Raw genomic sequence first — 20,535 nt, 5'->3', positions numbered from 1 at the left:
AGCTAAAGTAGAAGTAGAAAAATGAGGAAAAACTGATATTAAAAATTATTCCCTTGGGGATTTAAGAAACGGATTTCCATTTGGTTTTAGTGTTGGCAAGAGAGATGGAAATTGGGGTTTAACATGAATTTCCTTCGTAAATATTCTTACCAACGACCTATTTTGTGATGATTTTTTTTTTTGCTGTTCTTTAATAAATTTAATGAAGAAAATTCATATGAAGGTTATTTTGTTTGCTTTAACAATTTTCAAGACATTCTAAGAGCATAGAGTTCAAAGACAAAAAAAAATGAAAATCTTTGCGTTAATTCAATTAATTTAGACAGAATTCTATACTTATTATGGGCAATAGACAGTAGTTATTAAACTTCTGGTATTTGAAAGAAAGAGCTAGAAGAAAGGAAAGAAAATAGGTAGTAATAATAAGAATTAGAGACAATTTTCTCAGGAAAATGATTCTTATTCAAGAAAGTGATTGAAATAGCAACATTTTTAAGTAGTAAGGTCTTTGAACGAAAGAAGAGATTGGATAAGTTCAGAAAAAGCTTTATTAAAACTGAAAATGAAAGTTACTTTTAGTAATATTAAAAAAAAATATAAAATAACATTTCAAAATTTTGTATTCTTTACCATAAATCATAGTTGGCAACAATATAATGCGTAAATAGTTAATTTTTGTATGAAAATAAATCAGAAAATTTTCAAAATTTTACTAATTTTAACACATATTGTACTAGAACTAGAGTGTTTACCTAGCAAGCAAATACAAAGGAAGGTGATACCTATATTGAATGAAAGGCTATATTTTCTACATGCGAAATAAAGTTAAATGCAATTTTAATGTGCATCTACAGCACATTAAACGTGTTAAAAAAAAGAACATCTTTTCAACGTTATCTCTGGATTGTGAATATGTAATTAATTGAAATTGATTGTTTAAATATTGTCCTAGTTATTATCTATCAACGGTTTAAATTTTATTTATTAAAATAAAAAAAAATATAAATAAAAAATTGTTAAGAACGATCAAACAAAATGGGGAAAAAAATTGTTTTTCCCGTTATTTGATCAAAAATCATTTTAGAAATTTAACTTTTCACTCAAACAACATGCGCAAAACCAATACCTATTTGTCCTATGATTTTGAAATTTTTCAAACTTTCAAAAAAATCCATAAAAATAAAAAATACTACTAAAAAATTGGTGCTTTTCAAAAATTCATATTTCAAAATGCAATTCCTAAGAAAAAAATCCATATGAGATGCCTAATTTTGTTTCATTATTTTTGAAATGGAATCTCAAAAATTGTCAACAAAAATTTCCCCTACCTATAATAACCACTTTGTCAAAGGTCTACTAGGTTCATATTTTCATTTTAAAAAACCCTTCATAACTTGGGCCCCTGTTCTGTAACTTTATCATTGGGGATAAAATTTTTTCAACGTCTCTAAAGTCCATTTTCTTCCATAAATGAAGCAAATTCAGAATTAATAGATTAAGAAATTATGATTTTGAACGAATTTTTGTATCGCCAGTGATAAAAATTATAGAATATGGGCATTGGTTTTGAATTTTTTTAAAATTTTTTCAATACCTTTGTTATACAATAAAATTATCTATTGATTAAAAAAATCAACTCTCTATAAGTTACCGTTTAGAAAATAGCGATTTTTTGCTATCTCGTCTTACCCGTATTTACCCTATTAGATTTTTGCATTTTGAAAAATGCTTTCTTATTACTCACTTTCAAGTTTATACTTATCAAATGATTTATTGATTATAAATCATCAATTTTTACTGTTGCACTAGTTTCATCGTGTTTCAAATCATTACGATATTAAAGAAGTTTTCACTTAAAAAATGGCAGTTTTTTCGTACTTAGTACCAAATTTTATGAAATGACCGTGAAAATAACGATTGACACCAAAAAGCACCAAAGACACCAGTTTGCGGTATAGAGCAGGTTTTTGCACACATTTTCAAGTGGTTGTTGTGATGTCATGATGATAAAAAAAAAGCGACCATGTTTTGATCCTTGGGAAATTTCCAGATATAATCCACTTCGAAGTAAAAATGTTTGAATTAACGACAAAATCTGATCGGCAACAAGACTTAACATCACATCTTCTACATTGTTGTCGTGATGATTCAACATGATGTTCATCTTGATACAACATAATTATCGCTGTTGTTAACATGTTAATAATGTGAATTTGACTTTAATATCGTGTTGATTGAACATGAAAGTAATATTTATTCAACATGATGCTCATGTTATTTCAACATATTTACCACTATATTTCAACGTGATGATCACTTGAATTCAACATTGATTTCGTGATGATTCATCATGATAATTATCTTGATTCAACATGGTAATCGCGTTGATTTAACTTTATTATCGTGTTGATTCAACATGAAAGTCGTGACTACTCAACATAATGGCCATCGACAATTAACAAGATGGTCATCTTGATTTAAGTTGATTATCCTATTGACTCAAAATGAAAAAAAAAATTGATTTCTTCCATACAAAAACATGTTAAAATAACACGAATGATTTATGAAGCAAAATCATATGCAAACATTTTTGCATCATTATTGTTTTTTTGTTGATTTCTTTGGCTAAAAATTAACGTAACATATTTAGGGGTCAATAGTACCATCCAAGATTGTATAGGTAACAGGATATCATGTTTACCAGTCAACCTCGCCTTAAATATTCAATGTATGTATGACTTAAGTTACAAGAATCCTTCGTTGACCTTGATATTGTATTTTACAATTTTGTTTTCGATGAATGAGAAAAAGAATGTTATTTTTTGCTGATGTATGTATATCTTTGATACCGAAAATAAATGCCTGAACATGTTGTTGATATTACATATAGGAACTTATACCAAATCACTTGTTACAGTTGAAAATGTTTTGTCTTTCGTTTTTTTAACAAAATTTAAGAAAAACGAGAAAGCTGTTTCATATAAGCAACAGTCATCATTCACTTAAATTTTTGTATTCATTGGTTCTGCCCTTTGATTGTGTTTTTTTTTTTTTTTGGTCCTGCTTTCAAGGGTTCATACTTCAAAGGCCACAAACAGGGGCGTACACTCCCTTGGGGCAAGCGGGGCGGCGCCCCGGGGCCCCCGACCTACCCTAGGGCCCCTACTGGAGACAATTCAGAGAAGTAAACTGTTAGCATAAATTGAGTTTCGAAATAAATTAAAATGTATTTGAATCAATTCGGATACAAGGGGAAAAAATTATGTCATTCAGTGTAATGTATAATGCATTGGTAGCCACACAATATATATTCATTTAATAAAAAGGCTACCGCAGGGGCCCCAAAAACATAAACTGCTTTTTTAAAAGAAAAATTATAATTTTATCTTAGGGCCCCCAAAAATATTACTTGAAAAATAATTGCAACCACAAATAATACATTAGGGGCCCCAAAAAAGCAAAAAACAACTTCAGGCCAGGGGCCCCAAAAGCCTTTACTTCAGGGCGTCAAAAAAAATTAAATTAAAAAAAATTGTTTTTTAAATTAAATTACATTTGTTGATGGATTACTAAATATTTCCTTAGGAGTCCCAAAAAATATGACTTCGGGGCTCCAAAAGTATTATATGAAGGGTTCCAAAAAAAAAGTTTTCAGGAACCCCGTTAGTTTAGAGGCAATCAAATATTAATTTGGGGGCCCCAAAATCTATTACTAAGGAGCCCAAAAATATTCATCAAATTTTCAGATGACATGACAAATATTATTTGAGGATCCTCAAAAGCTATTACTTCAGTGGTTCAAAACAATCAAATGGAAAATTAAATATCAATTCAAAATAAAAATATTACGTTATTGGTGGCATTCCGAATATTACTTCAGAACAGAGGCCCCAATACCTATTAATTCTTGGCTCCAAAAATATTATATTATATTTTAGGGGCCTCTAGGCACTTAATTTTGAGGCCCCAAAAATAATTTTTCAGGGGCCCCGAAAGAAATAAACTATGTTTGATGATGGAAAATCAAATGTGTACATATGTATTACTTCAGAACAGAGGCCCCAAGAACTATCAATTCTAAGCTAAAAAAAATTTATTTTGGGGGTCTCTAAATATTTAATGTTGGGGGCCCCTAGTACAAGTATTTACTTCTTTTATGATAGAAATTTTAAGTAAGTGGGTATATCAATGTGCATTACGAACTTATTAAAACATTAAAATAAACCTAAAAATAAATAAGCCAACAAAAAAAATGTATGGCGTATACGTATTTTTTTTTTTTTTGTATCTAAGGGGCCCCCAAATATCAAAGGGGCCCCAAAATTTAGTCTTGCCCCGGGGCCCCGGTGACTCAACGTACGCCACTGGCCACAAATAAATGAAAGAAAAATAAAATAAATAAACTGACATTACGTCTGCCTCCAAGTGTTGTTTATATTCAGCTTATCTCTCCTATACCGACCGACAACGAAGACTGTCTTTTTTGGACATTTTTGGCTCTCCCTTAATACCATGCTATGTCCTCTTTTATTTTTTTTTATTTTTTTATTTTTGGTAAAATCGTTCAATCAAAAGGCGGACAAATCAACCATCCATGCGAAACAAGCAAAGATGAGCCAAACTGACTGACTGTGAAAAACGACTCAGAGGTTTCATCAAATATAAAATTTGCCATTAGGAGGGATAATGGTCTGAAAGGATGAATTCGTTTTTGTTGGTTTGCCTTTTCTATTTGGTCCTTCTTGTATCTAACCTCCCAGTTCCCATGTTTCCATCCAGAGAGACATCCAGATCAGAGACCGACCGATGAACGAATGTTGACGGTGTGCCTAATCCGGCAAACCGAAGATTCCCTCAATGTTGTTGTAATAAGGACACACAGGCCTAATAACAAACATCCTTACATTCGATGGTTATTTTTTTTTCTTCCCTCGCAAACTCCAAAAGGAATACTTTGCTGTGTGTCCTTTGGATATATAAGAATATAGGAATGGACCAAAAAAAAGGAAATAAAAATGAGTATTAGCAGCAAATAAAAACGTCCATTGGATCCAAGTGGGAGAAAATCAGGATAAATCACAAACAGCAGCTTCAATTTGAGTTGACTATACAATATAGAATATCTAGTATATCTGTACACACGTTTGACAGATAAAGAGGGATCAAGTGAGAGAGAGAGTGAGTGAGAGTGAGACAAACAAGGAAGATAAAATGACAGACATAAAACCGAATAATGCTGGTCTTTGGGTTTAAGTGCAATTTTTTCATGTGGTAGTTAAGTTTTAATTAATGTTTCGTCCTGTTTCTATATAAGTAGAATGTATAAGTACACATCATACCTATACAAAAACATAGAGCTTATCACACTCACGTCAGAACATCATAAACGGTGTAGGTATACTTTTTAGCTTTGTTACTTTATTCATTAAGGATGGACAACTTAAGCTTAAGTAAATGGGTAACTTTACAGGATGATGAAATCTTTTTTTGGTGTGGGAAATGTTCTAGAAATGTTTTGCTATATTGACAGAACTAAGCTATAAAGTTTTGGGCATCAAAAAAAAAAAAAAGAACATGTTATAAGTCTTCTTAAAGTTGTTTCGAGAAGTTTAATGTTTTTGGAAATTGTTAAACAAACCTTCGTTGATCAGATAGTCTTATGAATATTCCTGATTTAAGTAAATGAATGACATTACTTTTTTTTTGACTATGTCTCAACGAAAAAAAAAAGTTATGCGTATATTTTTTTTTTTTAATACCTACCAATGTTTGAGCAACTTTTCATCAATAATTGTCAAAATAAAAGCTTTACAACGAATTGGACGGAATTCTCCATGTTAAAAATGTAGTAAGAACAATATTTGATTTTTTTTTTAATCTAGTTGGACCTTATCAATCCTGGATAGTCCATCGTTATCCATATTTTAACACTTATCCAAATCTTGGAGAAAGATTCGAGAGCTAAAGACAGATAAACACAACACAAACACATTAAAGTCACGTAAGACAGTGTAAAAGTGTCCTCCTATAAAGGAACTTCATACATAGTCCATAAAATACAATGAATTTGTATGTTTCTATTCTTGAGAGCTACTTATAAAAACATTGAATGTTAAGGGAATTTCAAAGCCGAGAGCAAATTTATGCGGCCCTGTAACGAATTTAGAGCTTCAAAATGAAAAGAAGTGAAACAAGAAAAAAAAATACCTACATATTTGAAACCTTAATTTGGAACCCTTAAATTAGCTATACGCATTTTTATAAATATTTCAAGAAATGAAAATGTCAACGTGTCTCGTAAGAAAATTTTATATTTGTATATTAAATTTTATATTAAGCACTGGTTTACAGCCAAAATGGACACTCAATACCAGTATTTTTCTTACGTACTTTGACATCAGGAACTCGGAAATCACTTAAAAAAAATTACGATGGATATGTTTTCGAGATATAATTTTTCAAAGTTTTTTGTCGTTTTTTTTTTCCAGCATATACCTACTTAGTTTTCGGGCTATATCTTGAGTAATAAACAACTAATATGAACAGCTGAAAGCTGATCAAATAAACAACAAACACTGGAATAACTTTTTTGGGTCACTCCAAAAATTTAAGTGCATTGTATCAAAACACTTAAAAAAGAATCGACTTTTTAAAGGAAATTTTTGCAAAAAAAAAAGAGTTTCTTACTGACATAAAAAATCTAAATCTTGCGAATCCTCAAAGTTTTATATTTTGTATGTGCAGTACACTTTCTGGCAAAGATAACAAGATAATTGTAAGACGGCCAGACAATTAAAATAAGAGACAAGATCTTTTCGTTTCAAACGATGGACAAGAACTAACTTTTATTTTTCTTAAAGATTACATTGTCAAGCTTAACTAGCGTTGCATGTGCATGATACGATAACTTGAATAAAGTACATTAAAGGGCATACGGTAATATTTAGAAAATACACTAAGCCTAATTAGAATATATATTTATACATAATTAGAAACATATTTTGAGTTGAATCATACGATACATTAATACCTACATTAAAACATTAATACATATACGATAAATAAATAAAAGATGTTATAGTATAACTTTTAACGAAAGTAACACTTCGGTTACATAAAATAAAGCCTACATAATTTTCTTCAAAATCTATATACCTATAAGTTATAAAGATATGAAAATTTTTGTAACGATCAATATTTTCGACTCTTTTTGATATTTTTTGTTTTTTCGTCTATAACTTGAAAAGGAAGCCGAATATGAAAATTTTTGTTAAGTAATTTTTTCTAGATAACTAAATTTCCTATCGATATGTATCCTTAAAAAAATTTAAAATTAAAATATTGTAAAAAAAACTAATGAGAAACTATTCGAAAAAGAGAAAAACATGACATTTTTGGGGTTTTTACTGAATAGTCTATTTTTATCATTTAAGCATTTATAGATATTGAACATGTAACGGAGAAAAGAAAATACTTTATTTTTCAACATAATGGTCACAAAAATTGAATACGACTAAAAACGGATAAAATATGGACTTTCAAAATCTACTGTTTTTGGTCTCGTTGAGCCATTTTTCTTTAACATATGTTTTAAAAAATTATTATTAGGAGTAGTTTTATTGTATGCATTCGTTATTTAAAATTAATTCCTTAACATTAGGTATAACCATAAAACCACTTAATGCAAACATATTTGCGAAACTTAGAAAATATTAAAACAAATAGTAAATCTATTTTCATTTGAAACATTTTATAAAATTAGAAAATAGGGATTTAGGATAAACGATATCATTTGAGATTGTGTTTTAGAAAATAGAGCATAAATTGATAAACACAAAAACATACAAAACTCTTAATTACAACGTAATTTTCCATACAAAAATTCGATAACGAAATCTTGAACGAAATTAATTTGTTTTGTTTTTGCTTTAAAACTTATTTTCTAATGTTTTTTACTTGAATTTTTTTTGATTTGTACTTTTATTATTTTTACTTTGCTATAATACCCGATGGTATTTTTTGGTAAACAAACATGTTCGCTGTTGGCTTTGGAGACTTCAAAATTTTTCGTTTCGCTTCAGCTGCTTACTAGGCTTAAGACAATAAATGTTTATAATTAAAAATTTACTATAACAAATATTAGCACTGCCCAACACACAAAAATTTTCCAGACCGCTTTTATCATTGCTTACTAAATGGAGGGTGCTTATTCCAAAAACAACATTAGTTTTTTATCTATTAATTCGTATTGAATTATATTTGGAATTTCTGCACGAGTTTTATAATTAGGATAAGAAGTGTTTTATTATATACCTAATTAGTTTTTTCCTAGCAGCTCTAGTTTTTAAATTATTCATACAAATTCATTGTTAAATTTTTTTATTTAATTTTTTTTTTGTACTTTAATTTTACTTACTGAACTGAAATACATTACATTCGTGATAAATTTTTCCAGCAGAACTTTAAAAACGCATAATGATAAAAAAATATATAAAAAAGAATGAACATGACCCTAAATATTAAAAATTAAATATTTCAATAACTAGAGGTGCTGGAAAGAAATAGGTACAATTCGATATAAAACTCTCTGGAAGATTTTAAAAAGTTGAAAATTGTTGGCCAGTGTTATCAATATTAATAAATTAAGAGGTTAAACATAGTTCAAAAATATTAATTTTTTCAGGTATGTACTTTCAAGTTCTGCATACAACTTTTGCTAAACTCAAAACAATCCAAAATTTCGCACAACTGATTCGAAGAAATTTTGTTGGATCTTACATATTTTGTCTATTGACCTAGAAAGTAATTTCCGACTTATGGATTTTATTTTTTATTTCTGACTTTCTCGATTTGAATGAAAATTTTAAATGGAATTATTGTTTAATTTTTAACATGCCTTTAATTATAATAAAACACGATTTTTTTTTAAATATCTTCATTATTTACTTATTTATTTTGAAATTCATCGAGATAATTTTTATTTTTAAGTGCTTTCCTAAAATCCTGTATAAGTTTAGCGAGAAAAAACTAATTTAAACGATTTTGTTCGTTTTTCACGCATCTTTCCTTATTTTCAAAAAAGCCGAACTTTCAATATTATTTGCCAATTATGTACTTTTAATGCTATTTATAAGTAAAATGGCGTACTATTTCGTAAAATTCAAAAAATTATGCTGTAATTTTCCAAATAAAACAAATAAATCTCGTCGAACAGCTTTTGTGAGATCTTAAGTGTTTGTTACAGAAATTTTAAAAGGTGTTAAAAATAGATATATTTTTTTGAATTTTTTATTAATTAAAAAAATTTTTGTTGTTAAAAATCGATTGATTAAAAATTAGTGAATGATTTCTTATGAAGAAAATTTTGTTTATGATTCGATTAATATTTTCTTTATCCAATTATTTTGGAACCAGGTCAAACAGCTCTAGGAACTAAAATTACAACACATTATCATCATACTTTTTATTTTGGAATTCGACATTAATATTGGGGGTTTATATAATTTTTATGTTGGAGTTCTTATTACTTCTTATATTTTTAACGCCTTGAACCATCATATCGATATACAAAATGTTATAAGAAAAAATTAAACAATAACCAGGCATTTATTATAATAAAATCCTCTCTCAAACATAACTTTTTTTTTCAAAATGTTAATTGATTGCTATCCTATGTTGTGCGTTTATGTGTAAGAAGTTACCACAAAGAACAAATCACCCCAAAATTTTTCCAAAATTTCCAAAAACCATACATATTTTGAAACTCTCCCTACACTAATTATAAGCTCCATCGAACGAGTCATTGAGCATGAAAATTTAGCGCAATGTCGCTTTTTCATATAAACAAAAATCAATTTTAATAACACACCTTTCATTCCTTGATGAATATATTATGTTTTGAGTACGACGACAAAGTTCTCTCGAGGCATATAATTTAAAAATTAAATGTTAATGTGTGCCTTTTCATTAGTTACACTTTGTGGTTCAAAACTAAAACTATGCCTTCACAGCAGCGTGTGCATATTGATTTCATCATCTCAAACCCCCCTTAAACTTATTTCTTCTCCCCCTCCCCCACAAACCCAATCTGTTCTATATACAAGCGATGATAATTACCTTGATTACTGAGATGAAATCCAACAAAATAGCTGATGATTTTGATTACACACGAAGTGATTTGCCACTAGAGACTCCTGGCAAGACAGATATATGCTGTCTACATAGAATCATCATCTCTGAAGGTCTGTCTTATAAATACGCATAGCCATCATCAATCTAGCCGACTAGGACGGATGTCGACGAAAATGACGTTGTTTTGGTAGGGAATCTTGTTCGGATTAGAGCTTTGTGTTCGAAGGAGCAACATTTCTCTTTGTGTATAAAAGCATAATATCCTTTCTCATCTTATAAATGTTTGTGTGCTCGTATAGATTCGTATAGTCAAACACGCACTAACCCACAAAAGCAAAACAGATGACAAGCAATTTGAGGGTGGATCTGGCCAATTAAGTGGTTCATCTCTTCAATTTCAACGCCAACTTTACTTTGCGGAAGCTTGCAAAATCTAATTAATTGACGAACTGGTGCCTAAGTCACTTTGAGCAAATACCTCTAATGTGTCTTTGAGTTTGAGAAGTTGCAGAGGCCAACGACGAGGTCCTTGTATGTACATTCTAATACGCACGCACAAAGACGGTACTACAACTAGAGACTTCTCAAGTGACCATCACCAGTCTCATCCACCCTCGCCTCGACTTCATCCCTTTCAAGGAATTTATTCAGAACGGTGTTATTATGAACTAGGTAGGTCCTAGGCATTAGGTCATTTGGGGCGCTTGGGAATAAATAATAACCCTTGTCCCTCTGATAAATTTGTTCGATTCAGTTGTTCTTACTTCTTCGCTATGGATAATGTGAAGTGATTGTTGCTGGATATATAAATAGTTGGCAAAAAGGGGCAAAACTTTGTTAAGCCATTTAATGAACTGGCTCTTAACAAATTAGCTTCAATAGGCTTGCTGAAGTAATTTGACGCGGCGTGAAGGTTATTGATTTTGCCATGAACAATTTGTTGCTCCTCATTTATCCAGGATACACTATATCATTTGGGTTTTGGGATGGGCTGGGAACGATGATGGGCGGGTGTGTGATAGTAAAGTTCTAAAGGCCAAGACAATTAAGCAGTTTTCTGTTCATCTATTTGTTTGTGTTTTGTATGTGTGTGGGTAAACATGAAGTGAACTGAGAGATAGCATATAGCCTCTACCTCTAATGTCACCTAATTTGTGGTTATAGAGGGATGTATATTTGTTTTTATTTTTTTGTCAATACGTACTTGAGACTGTATCAATATGTTTGTGTGTTGTGTATGTATGTGTGTTCATGTGTTTGTGGTTCTAATGACCTTTTGCTTTTGCTCATTAACTTTTTGATTAACGACCGACAGCAACAAGGACGACCGAACCGACTCACGATGGCGTAACACAAGCATGAAGAAGAGGGTGTGCTTTTTATGAGTCTCACATTGATAATTATAGAGGACAAGTGCCTTGTGATTATTTGAAGGTGAATTCATTTGGAAATAATTTAATCATATATCCACTGAGATTAAAATGAATTATTTTATGTTAACATAAAATTGTTTTTTTTTTTTTTTTTTTTTTTTTTCTTTTGTGTAGGTAACTATATTGAGTTTGTTAATTGAGCAATCATGCAGAGAGAGGATATTTGACATAGTATTTGTATATTGTGTATTTAATTGAAAAAAATTTAATGACGAGTATATTCTATAAATCACCTTTGATATAGATTTTTATTTAAAAAGTTCACACACAATAAAAAAACCATTAATGATTTCTTACCGGCAATTAAAAATAAAGCTCTATTAAAATTTCAGTACCTAAATTTTTCATTTTGATAGATATTTTTGCAACTTAATAATGATGGTTGTTTAGATCTGAGGTTTAAATTATTACTGCTTAAAATGAATCAAAATGTGCATGGTTCTCAAAAATTCTGTAAGTATTTGGGCACATCTAATTCATAAACTTAACTTCATAGATTGGTTTCATAATCGTATTCATAGTAAAAAAAACTTGAAGAAATGGTGAAACTTGAAAATATTTGAAATGCTATCATTTTGGATCTAAAAGATGGCCGGCTCAAAAAATCATAAAAATTTTATTGCTTTGAAGCTGATAAATAAACCCACAAACTTGCTTTCTAAGATGGGTTCTGTTAAGCTCAAATATTTTTTGTTCTTTTAAACAAGTTCTTGTACTCTCAATACTTTTTGGTAAAATATTCACTTTGTACATTCCAAAGCAGTAGTTTTTTTGGGACCGACTCGACTGCAGGACAAGAATAAACTGGAGTTATATCTTGTATTGCTTTTCATATAATTTACTTAAAGAGAGAATTTGAAAAAATAACGATGCAACTAAAGATGGTGTACTACAACTGATTAAATTATTTCTTTCAGTAAGAAGAGACACAATATGACAAAAAAACAGAAAATTAAAATAATTCGGGGTCACTGGGGTGTATGCGTAATATTTTCAACAAACAGTTAAAATAAGCACCAATTTAAAATTAGTACGAAATTACCACCGAAATGTGAAAAACTTAAATATTTCAAAACTAAACTAAGAGCTTCAAACCAAACCATTAAATTTTCAGCTAACTGAACCCAAATCTATATGATTTGATATAAAATTTTAAAAAGTTTAAAATTGTTGGCTATAGTGATTATCAATCAAAAATTCCTATAATAGTACAGGAAAGATAGACTTTTTCATGGAACGAAATATAGGACGGCTGAATTTTTCAAATCTGAAAGAGGAGTGTTAAAAAAGCTTAATTCCTGGTTTTCGGGACGCCACCAACCTGGCGAAATCCGCCATTTTGGAAAACTCGAATCGCTCTATATCTCCAAAACTATTAATCCTAGAGAAATGATTATCAGACCAAAGTTCTTGAAAATTTAATTATCTTTTTCTTTGTTATACATTATTTTTTTGAGCGGGCAATAGTTTTGAGGTTATGTTGTTTTAATTTATTTTTTTTTCGGTTTTTTTAAGATTTTATCATTCCCGGTAATAGTAACATAATTGTATATACGGTACAAGTTATAGACCATCAAATTTTCAATAATTTGGTATATTTTTGAAAGTCATGCGATGTATGAGTCGAAAGTTATTGATCTGAAAACTATAGTCTAAGTACAGGAAAATTAGTAAATAAAACAGGCAATTTGTGAAACGAAATATAGGGAGGCTGATTTTTTCAAATCTGAAATAAGGGTATTAGAAAAGCTTAAGTCCTGGTTCTCGGGACACCAACCCCATGGCGAAATCCGCCATTTTGAAAAACGTGAATTGGTCTATATCTACTAAACTATTGGCTTGACCCAATAAGTTACTTAACCAAAGTTGTAGGTAATATAAATATCTTTTCTTGTGCATTCACTGTTTTTCTGCGAGGACAACACTTTTAAGGTTATTTTTCTCATTGTCTATGATAGAAAAAAAAATTTTTAAGCATGATTAGAGTTGTAGAACATCAAAATTCCATTAATTTGGTATACTTTTGAAGATTATATGATTTTTCAAACCAAAGATACGGAATATGTTTTTGCATAAGGTTCATACCTAAAATACTAAATCGTGTACGTAATGTAAGAACAAGAAACATATGATATGAGAGGAAGTTAGTTATTAGGGTGGATTATGGTAAACCGTAGAATATTGTGGTACACATATTTTATTTTAAGTCAAACATCCAACTTTTATGATGCTAAAAAATTATGTTTCTATCATAGAGACTAAGAAAAATAAAAAAAAAATAAAACAAAAAAAAAACAAAATAACCTCAAAAGTGTTGTCTTCGCTGAAAAACAGTGCATGTACAAGAAAAGATATTTATATTACCTACAACTTTGGTTAAGTAACTTATTCGGTCAAGCCAATAGTTTAGTAGATATAGACCAATTCACGTTTTTCAAAATGGCGGATTTCGCCAGGTGCTTGGCGTCCCGAGAACCAGGACTTAAGCTTTACTAATACTCCTCTTTCAGATTTGAAAAAATCAGCCTCCCTTTATTTCGTTCTACAAATTGTCTGTTTTTTTACTAACTTTCCTATACTTAGACTACAGTTTTCAGATCAATAACTTTCGACTCATACATCGCATGACTTTCAAAAATGTACCAAATTATTGGAAATTTGATGGTCTATAACTTTAACTGTTTAAAAATTTATGTAACTAATACCGGGAATGATAAAATCTTAAAAAAAACGAAAAAAAAATAAATTAAAACAACATAACCTCAAAGTTATTGCCCGCTCAGAAAAATAATGTATAACAAAGAAAAAGATAATTAAATTTCTAAGAACTTTGGTCTGGTAATCATTTCTCTAGGATTAATAGTTTTGGAGATATAGAGCAATTCGCGTTTTCCAAAATGGCGGATTTCGCCAGGGGGGTGGCGTCCCGAAAACCAGGACTTAAGCTTTTCTAATGTCTCTCTTTCAGATTTGAAAAATTCAGCAGTCCTATATTTCGTTCCATAATATGCTTGTTTTTTTACTAACTTTCCTGTACTATAATTAAAAAAAAAAAAACTTTAAGAAAAGAATCAAAATGAAAAAAAAACTGAAAATAAAAAATCGGGGTCACTGGGTTGTATGCGTGATATTTTCTTTTATTAAAAAATAGTAAACAATTCATATTTTATATCACTGACTAATAAATCGAAAAAATTGATTTGTCAAGATTAATATCAACTATTTTAAATGACTTTAATTACTGGTTGATAAAAATATCACCTAAATACGGATCCCGACTAGAAAGCCTAGAAGTTTGATATTTAAGAAAGATAATAATACAATAAACTCAGGGATTTTTTTAAGAGTATTTCGCATTTATAAATTTAAGCTTATAATAAAAAAAAATCATCTTTATCACAAAAATTGCGAATCTGAAATAGGAGGTTTTGAAAAAATTAAAACTTTTAATTTTCTAATTTTGCATGAAACTATAGGTAGGGGAAGTGGGGGCAAGACCGCCTATGGGGGCAAAACCGTTTTTGTACCTATACTATGTTGTATGAAAAAAAGTAAAATTGGCAGCACTAGCAATATAAAATAGGTGCCTTTTGGTATGATCAATCAAGTCTGTAAGTTTGAACAAGTTCACATGAGACGGTAGATTTTGGGATTTTTAATCAAATTGTTATCGTTCATGTGAAAAGTCAGATGTATTTTAAACACTGAAAAAATTTAAATTTTTTACTTTTTCTTTTTTTATAATAGAAAATGAATATTCAAAAGTATATTCTTCGGAAGAAGTATATCAGATATAATATGACTGGGGCAAGACCGCCCTTGGGCGAAATTGAAAGCTCGGGTAGCTAAAAAAAATAAGTGAAAAAAGAAGTTCACCGTTAAGTCTTCCAAAAAGCTAAGCGACAGTCGCTAAATAATACTGTAAGTGATGATTCTGAGGAATTGGTCTTTGCACACTGTATTTGTACATTCTACCTGCAACTGTTTCTTAGATCCAATCTAAAATATTGTTGGATTAAGTGTAAAATGTGTACCAAAGGACACCACAAAGCTTGTGCTGGAGTGAGAACTATTGAAAATATACCAAAATTGTTTTATTAAATATACCAAAATTGTATTATTATTGCAAATAGACTGCATTTAAAACTTAAAAAATGGTAAATCTACAAAAAAAAATTGATAGGGCTGCCTTACCCCCATGTGGGGGCAAGACCGTTTTTTGTTAGACGTTTTTTCAAAACTTATTAGGTATCTTTTGTTCAATATTTTCTTTTATTTTTTTTATAAAAATGAGATATGCTACAGTAAACAATCAAATTAATGAATAGAGACTTTATTTAAATTAAAAGTTGTTTTTTATTGGATTTTAAGACAACCAAACACTAAACACTTCCCCTACTTGAAGTTTAGCTGATATCTATCATTAATTTCATTTTGTAATCTTTGAAACCTGCTTGTTTTTTTTTCAATGAAAGATGAAAAATTGCAAAGTCTAAGCACCTCGAATTATTAGAATGATGGAGTCTGATGATTGAAAAAATGCTATGTTTTGAGAACTTGCATGTTCAATTTTTTGTTTGTTTATATGGAAACTCTCCAAACATAGAACTTATATGGTTAGTTAAAAATGTTGTTGTGCAAGAATTTTATATCTATGACGTCATATTTTGTACTTAAAATACATTTAAGTTTTCATATTCACAAAATCTGTAGTGTTTAATGTAAAAATGCATTTTTATTTGGTTGTGAACAACCAAAATAAAAATGCATTTTTGAATTAAACACTTTACAGATTTTATCAATATGAAAACTTAAAGGTATTTTAAATACAAAGTATGACGTTCTGGCATTTTTCCTGAAGATAAGGATTGTAGTCTTAAATACCAAGCCATAAAACCAAAAATCTAAAAAAAAAAATTTTTAAAAAAACAGTTTTGAGTCTGTTCTGAGATAATTTTGTTAAATTTTTGAAACTCTGAAACTAAATTTCGATTTTTTTAAAGTTTATATTTTGAGTTCTTCATCATATTTTTGTATGTAAAACAAAAATATAATAAAATTTTTCCTAAACATGTGTCTTATTTTGAATCACAGATTTTGTTGTTTCTTTAAGGTACATAATCGAAACTTTTTCTTTTATTATCAATCAAAAAAAAACCCTATAATTTAAAAAACTTTGCCCCAAAGCAATAATCATACATCAATAAAACTGAACAAAATAAAAAAAAATATCTGCAATTTATATCTCTTTAACGACTTTAAGAAAAAGTCTGCTTGTGTTATAAAATATCATCACACCATAATAATAATATACGGCTCCTAAAGTTCTTATTACACTCAAAGTCAAGCCCAGATCCATCCAAATTCGACAGCCTCCCATCTCTCGTCAAGATGCAATACCTATTCCTACACACATAAACACACAAATATGTTGGTATTTTGAAGCAATTACATTCTATCAACTTATGTTGCCGCTATTATTTCACATTATTATTACTTTACAGCATCAGGCATCAAGCCGTTAACTGTGCGAGACTCATAACATCGCATCCATCAGCTAAGTGCCGTATATATACCCATCATGATACCCGCGATATACATTTTCGAATAAGTTGCAAGCTTATACAACTTTCCATGATGCAACAATATATATATAGCTTAAATGTGTGTGTTTGTGTATAAAAGGAAAAGATACTGTCTATGCGATGATGAGATGATACACTTTGCTGCGGATCCGGATACCACCCTCGCTAATACCCGAGTCTCGTTACAAAATAAAATATATTACGGGCATACCTTACAGTTGTTGAATTTCCATTATCATGATAAAATGTTCACATCTGTGTGTGATCTTAAAAATAGCGAAAAGCGTCTTTTCCATCATCCCACCAGAAATGGCTCTTCTCTTCTATCATAATAATATCCTTTTATTGTTGTCAGCATAACACATACCCTCGATGTGTGTATGTGTATGTGAATCGGCCGAAGAAAATCCAGACAGCGATAATGATGATGACGATAATTTATAAAATCATTGCTGTTGTATGGTTGTATCACAATTTGAGTTGAGATGAGGATGACAGGGCAGTCATAAGCCTTTGCTTAGTTGGCATCCTTTACCTCTTCCACGTCCTGAGAGCCAAGAGGAGGAGACTGAAAGAGAAGTGAGGTTCATATGGGGGCTCTTCTATTTATGTTTCACTAATAATTGCAATATTTTGTTGTAAGGATATTACAAAGCATTAACAACTTTTTTAGTGATTAAACCATTATATCAGGGCTGCCGAAGGATGGCAATCAAGAAAGGCTTCCTCATTTTCACGAGGTTTTTGTGTATTCGATGCGGGCTTTGTATTTTTTTTTTTTTTTTTTGAAGATTCTGACGGTATTTTCTGCCTAAGCGAAACAAAAAGATTCCGCTTCCGTACAACCCTTTGTTGTATGTAATTAAATTTCTCTATACCATCCAACCCTCTACCGCCGCCATCCCCTCCTCACCCCTCTAGTGTATATGATGAAAAATATTTTAATTTGTTTTTATACTCCTATCCTCGTGTGTATATGAAATGTTTTATTATCATTCATGTGATAAGTAGGCTTTTGGGAATAATGACATAAAATATAATGAGGGGGTGTGTATGTGTATGGAAGGCCAATTGAATTTTCAGTTGTTCTTTGTTCTGGTTGTAGCTTTTAATCGAAATAATAAAACAATTGCTATGACGGTATGCTACTACCAAAAAACCGCACACATCATGCTGAGCCATCATCACGCCGATGTTTAACCCTTTTTTTTTTTGTATGAAAATTATTCTTTTGTTTTATAATTTTTTTTGTTCATTTTTTGTTTCAGGAAGCGGAGAGTGCCATCAGTGCGATGAATGGCCAGTGGTTGGGATCACGGTCGATACGAACAAATTGGGCCACGAGAAAACCGCCAGCAGTAAAAACGGATGGTAAGTACTTATCCTAATGCATTAATGGTCAATAATTATTGTTATAATTTAATTTTTTTTTTATTTAGGAATAATGTACTTAAATTTTAATAGAACAATTGGGTTTTGGTTAATGAATTTTGTTTTTTTTTTAAACATTTTTTTCTTTGTAATTTATGTAATAACTGTTTTAAAGACTTAAAATAGATATAGCTTATGATAGATTTACTCAGCTACATACATTCTTTATTATTTCATTATTATGTAAACGAGGATTTTATAAAGCAGTACACAGAAGTAGAGTAACGTAAGAAAGGAGTTAGGAATTTTAAAGTTTTTGACATTTTTCTTGAAGAAGGATTTAAGTTCATTTAAGCTATTTGATAGATACTCTGGCTAAAAATAATGGGGTCGTATGTCTGGAAGCATTTCTTATTTTTCTCAGCCAGAAAAGTGTTATAGAAAAATAATACTATTTTGTGCTCCACTTTACAGAAAAAAAAGTGGTAGTAGGTTACCGAAAAAAAAAAGAGTGTGTGTACACATGTACACGCGTCTGAAGTTATACTTCTCATTCAGTATATGTAAATGAATTTCATTTGATATTTTTAATTTCTATTATTAAATTAATTAATCCATACTTAGTTTTGTTTACATTTTTATCAAGTGAACAATAAATTAATTCTTTCATCCTCCTTGCGTCCATGTAGTTTTCAATTTATTCTGTGAAATATACTAATTCTGTGCGGTTCAGAACGTACGGTATATGGTTAACGAAATTAAATGAATTGCGCATAAAATGTGCGATATCGTCGCCTGAGAATTGTTTTGTCGTATACGCCAATTTTGGAATTTTGGGAAATCGCATTTTAAGGTTTGAGCTTTTATAAAAAAAAAACTGGCCGATAGATTCTTTTCAATTTTTAATAGAATATTTTCTGCGATATCTTCTTTATATTTATGTTGTCAAAATTGTCACATCTATTTTAGTTTTCAAATTATCAAGGTTTTTATCCAAAATCAGTTTGTCGTAAACGCCACCAAAATCAACTTTTTTTTCCATCCCGTACACGTACGACAAAGTAGGCGCACGTACAACATTCCAATACTAAAAAATAAATAAAAAAAATTTCACAGTTCGTTTTTATTTATTAATTAAATATTTAAAAAATAGTTTCTTATTAGGTACATAGAAGTAGTATTGGTTTGACTTAGAGGCTCAATTATTAAAATAAATATATTTAAAATAAAGAAAAACCAAAAAATATGACCATAAACATAAAAAAATTTAAAAAATGTCTTAACAAAAAATGAAAGTCATCCCATGGCTATGAAATATGAAAGAAATAAAATAAAAATAAACCAAGTTTGGTTAAATTAATAAATTAATATATGGTCATAAATAAAAGTAAATTAAATAAATATCAAACTAAAGAATTTATTCTAATTTTTTGATTTGAATAACGCTTCATAATATTCTTGGTCTGATTTAGGCATAAATATGAAAAGGCTTTTAATATCAATAATCTTATCCTTAGTTATCGAGTTAGATTTTTTAGTAATTTGAAGACATTGGCTGAATAAATTTACAGGAGTTGCTATGGTAGACTTTTTATATGTTTTAAATATTGATGAGCTTTTATATTCCACTTTTCTACCGCTCGCTTTATAAAATAGTGTAAAAGTATCATCAGTATCATCAATTTGCAAAACAATAACGCAAATTTAACGAAGAACATTTTCAATAAATACTTTTCTAGTAGGTTTATTATATTTGTTTATATTCTATTTGGGTCATATACCTACATACATGTAAGACAAAACAAGTTCGAAATTTTCTACCCTATCTGTTTTGTACGACGTACGACAAACCAATACTGAAGAAAAAAAAGCTGAAAAATACATAGAATTTTTGTCGTAAACGCCAAAAGTTGGCGCTTACGACAAACCAACGCTAATGCTACAAAGCTCAAAAGTGAGCTGAGCTCAGCTCACAGCTCAGCTCAACGCTTTGATCTAGAGACAGGGGAGTGGTG

The 20,535-nt window shown here is 29.9% G+C and overlaps 1 protein-coding gene across 1 annotated transcript in view; it reads left to right on the top strand.

The window, feature by feature from the left end:
• LOC129916816 (cytotoxic granule associated RNA binding protein TIA1-like) overlaps window positions 1–20,535 on the top strand; it is a 295,886-nt gene that overhangs the window by 254,427 nt on the left and 20,924 nt on the right. Inside the window, exon 4 of the mRNA XM_055996972.1 lies at window positions 18,418–18,520. Coding sequence (XP_055852947.1) covers window positions 18,418–18,520 — 103 coding nt within the window. The remainder of the gene's footprint in view (window positions 1–18,417; window positions 18,521–20,535) is intronic.

Source organism: Episyrphus balteatus, chromosome 3, assembly GCF_945859705.1.
Source record: "Episyrphus balteatus chromosome 3, idEpiBalt1.1, whole genome shotgun sequence".
NCBI classification, from domain to species: Eukaryota; Metazoa; Arthropoda; class Insecta; order Diptera; family Syrphidae; genus Episyrphus; species Episyrphus balteatus.
Note: the sequence above shows the minus strand (reverse complement) of the source record. Positions and strands in the feature narration are given on the sequence as shown.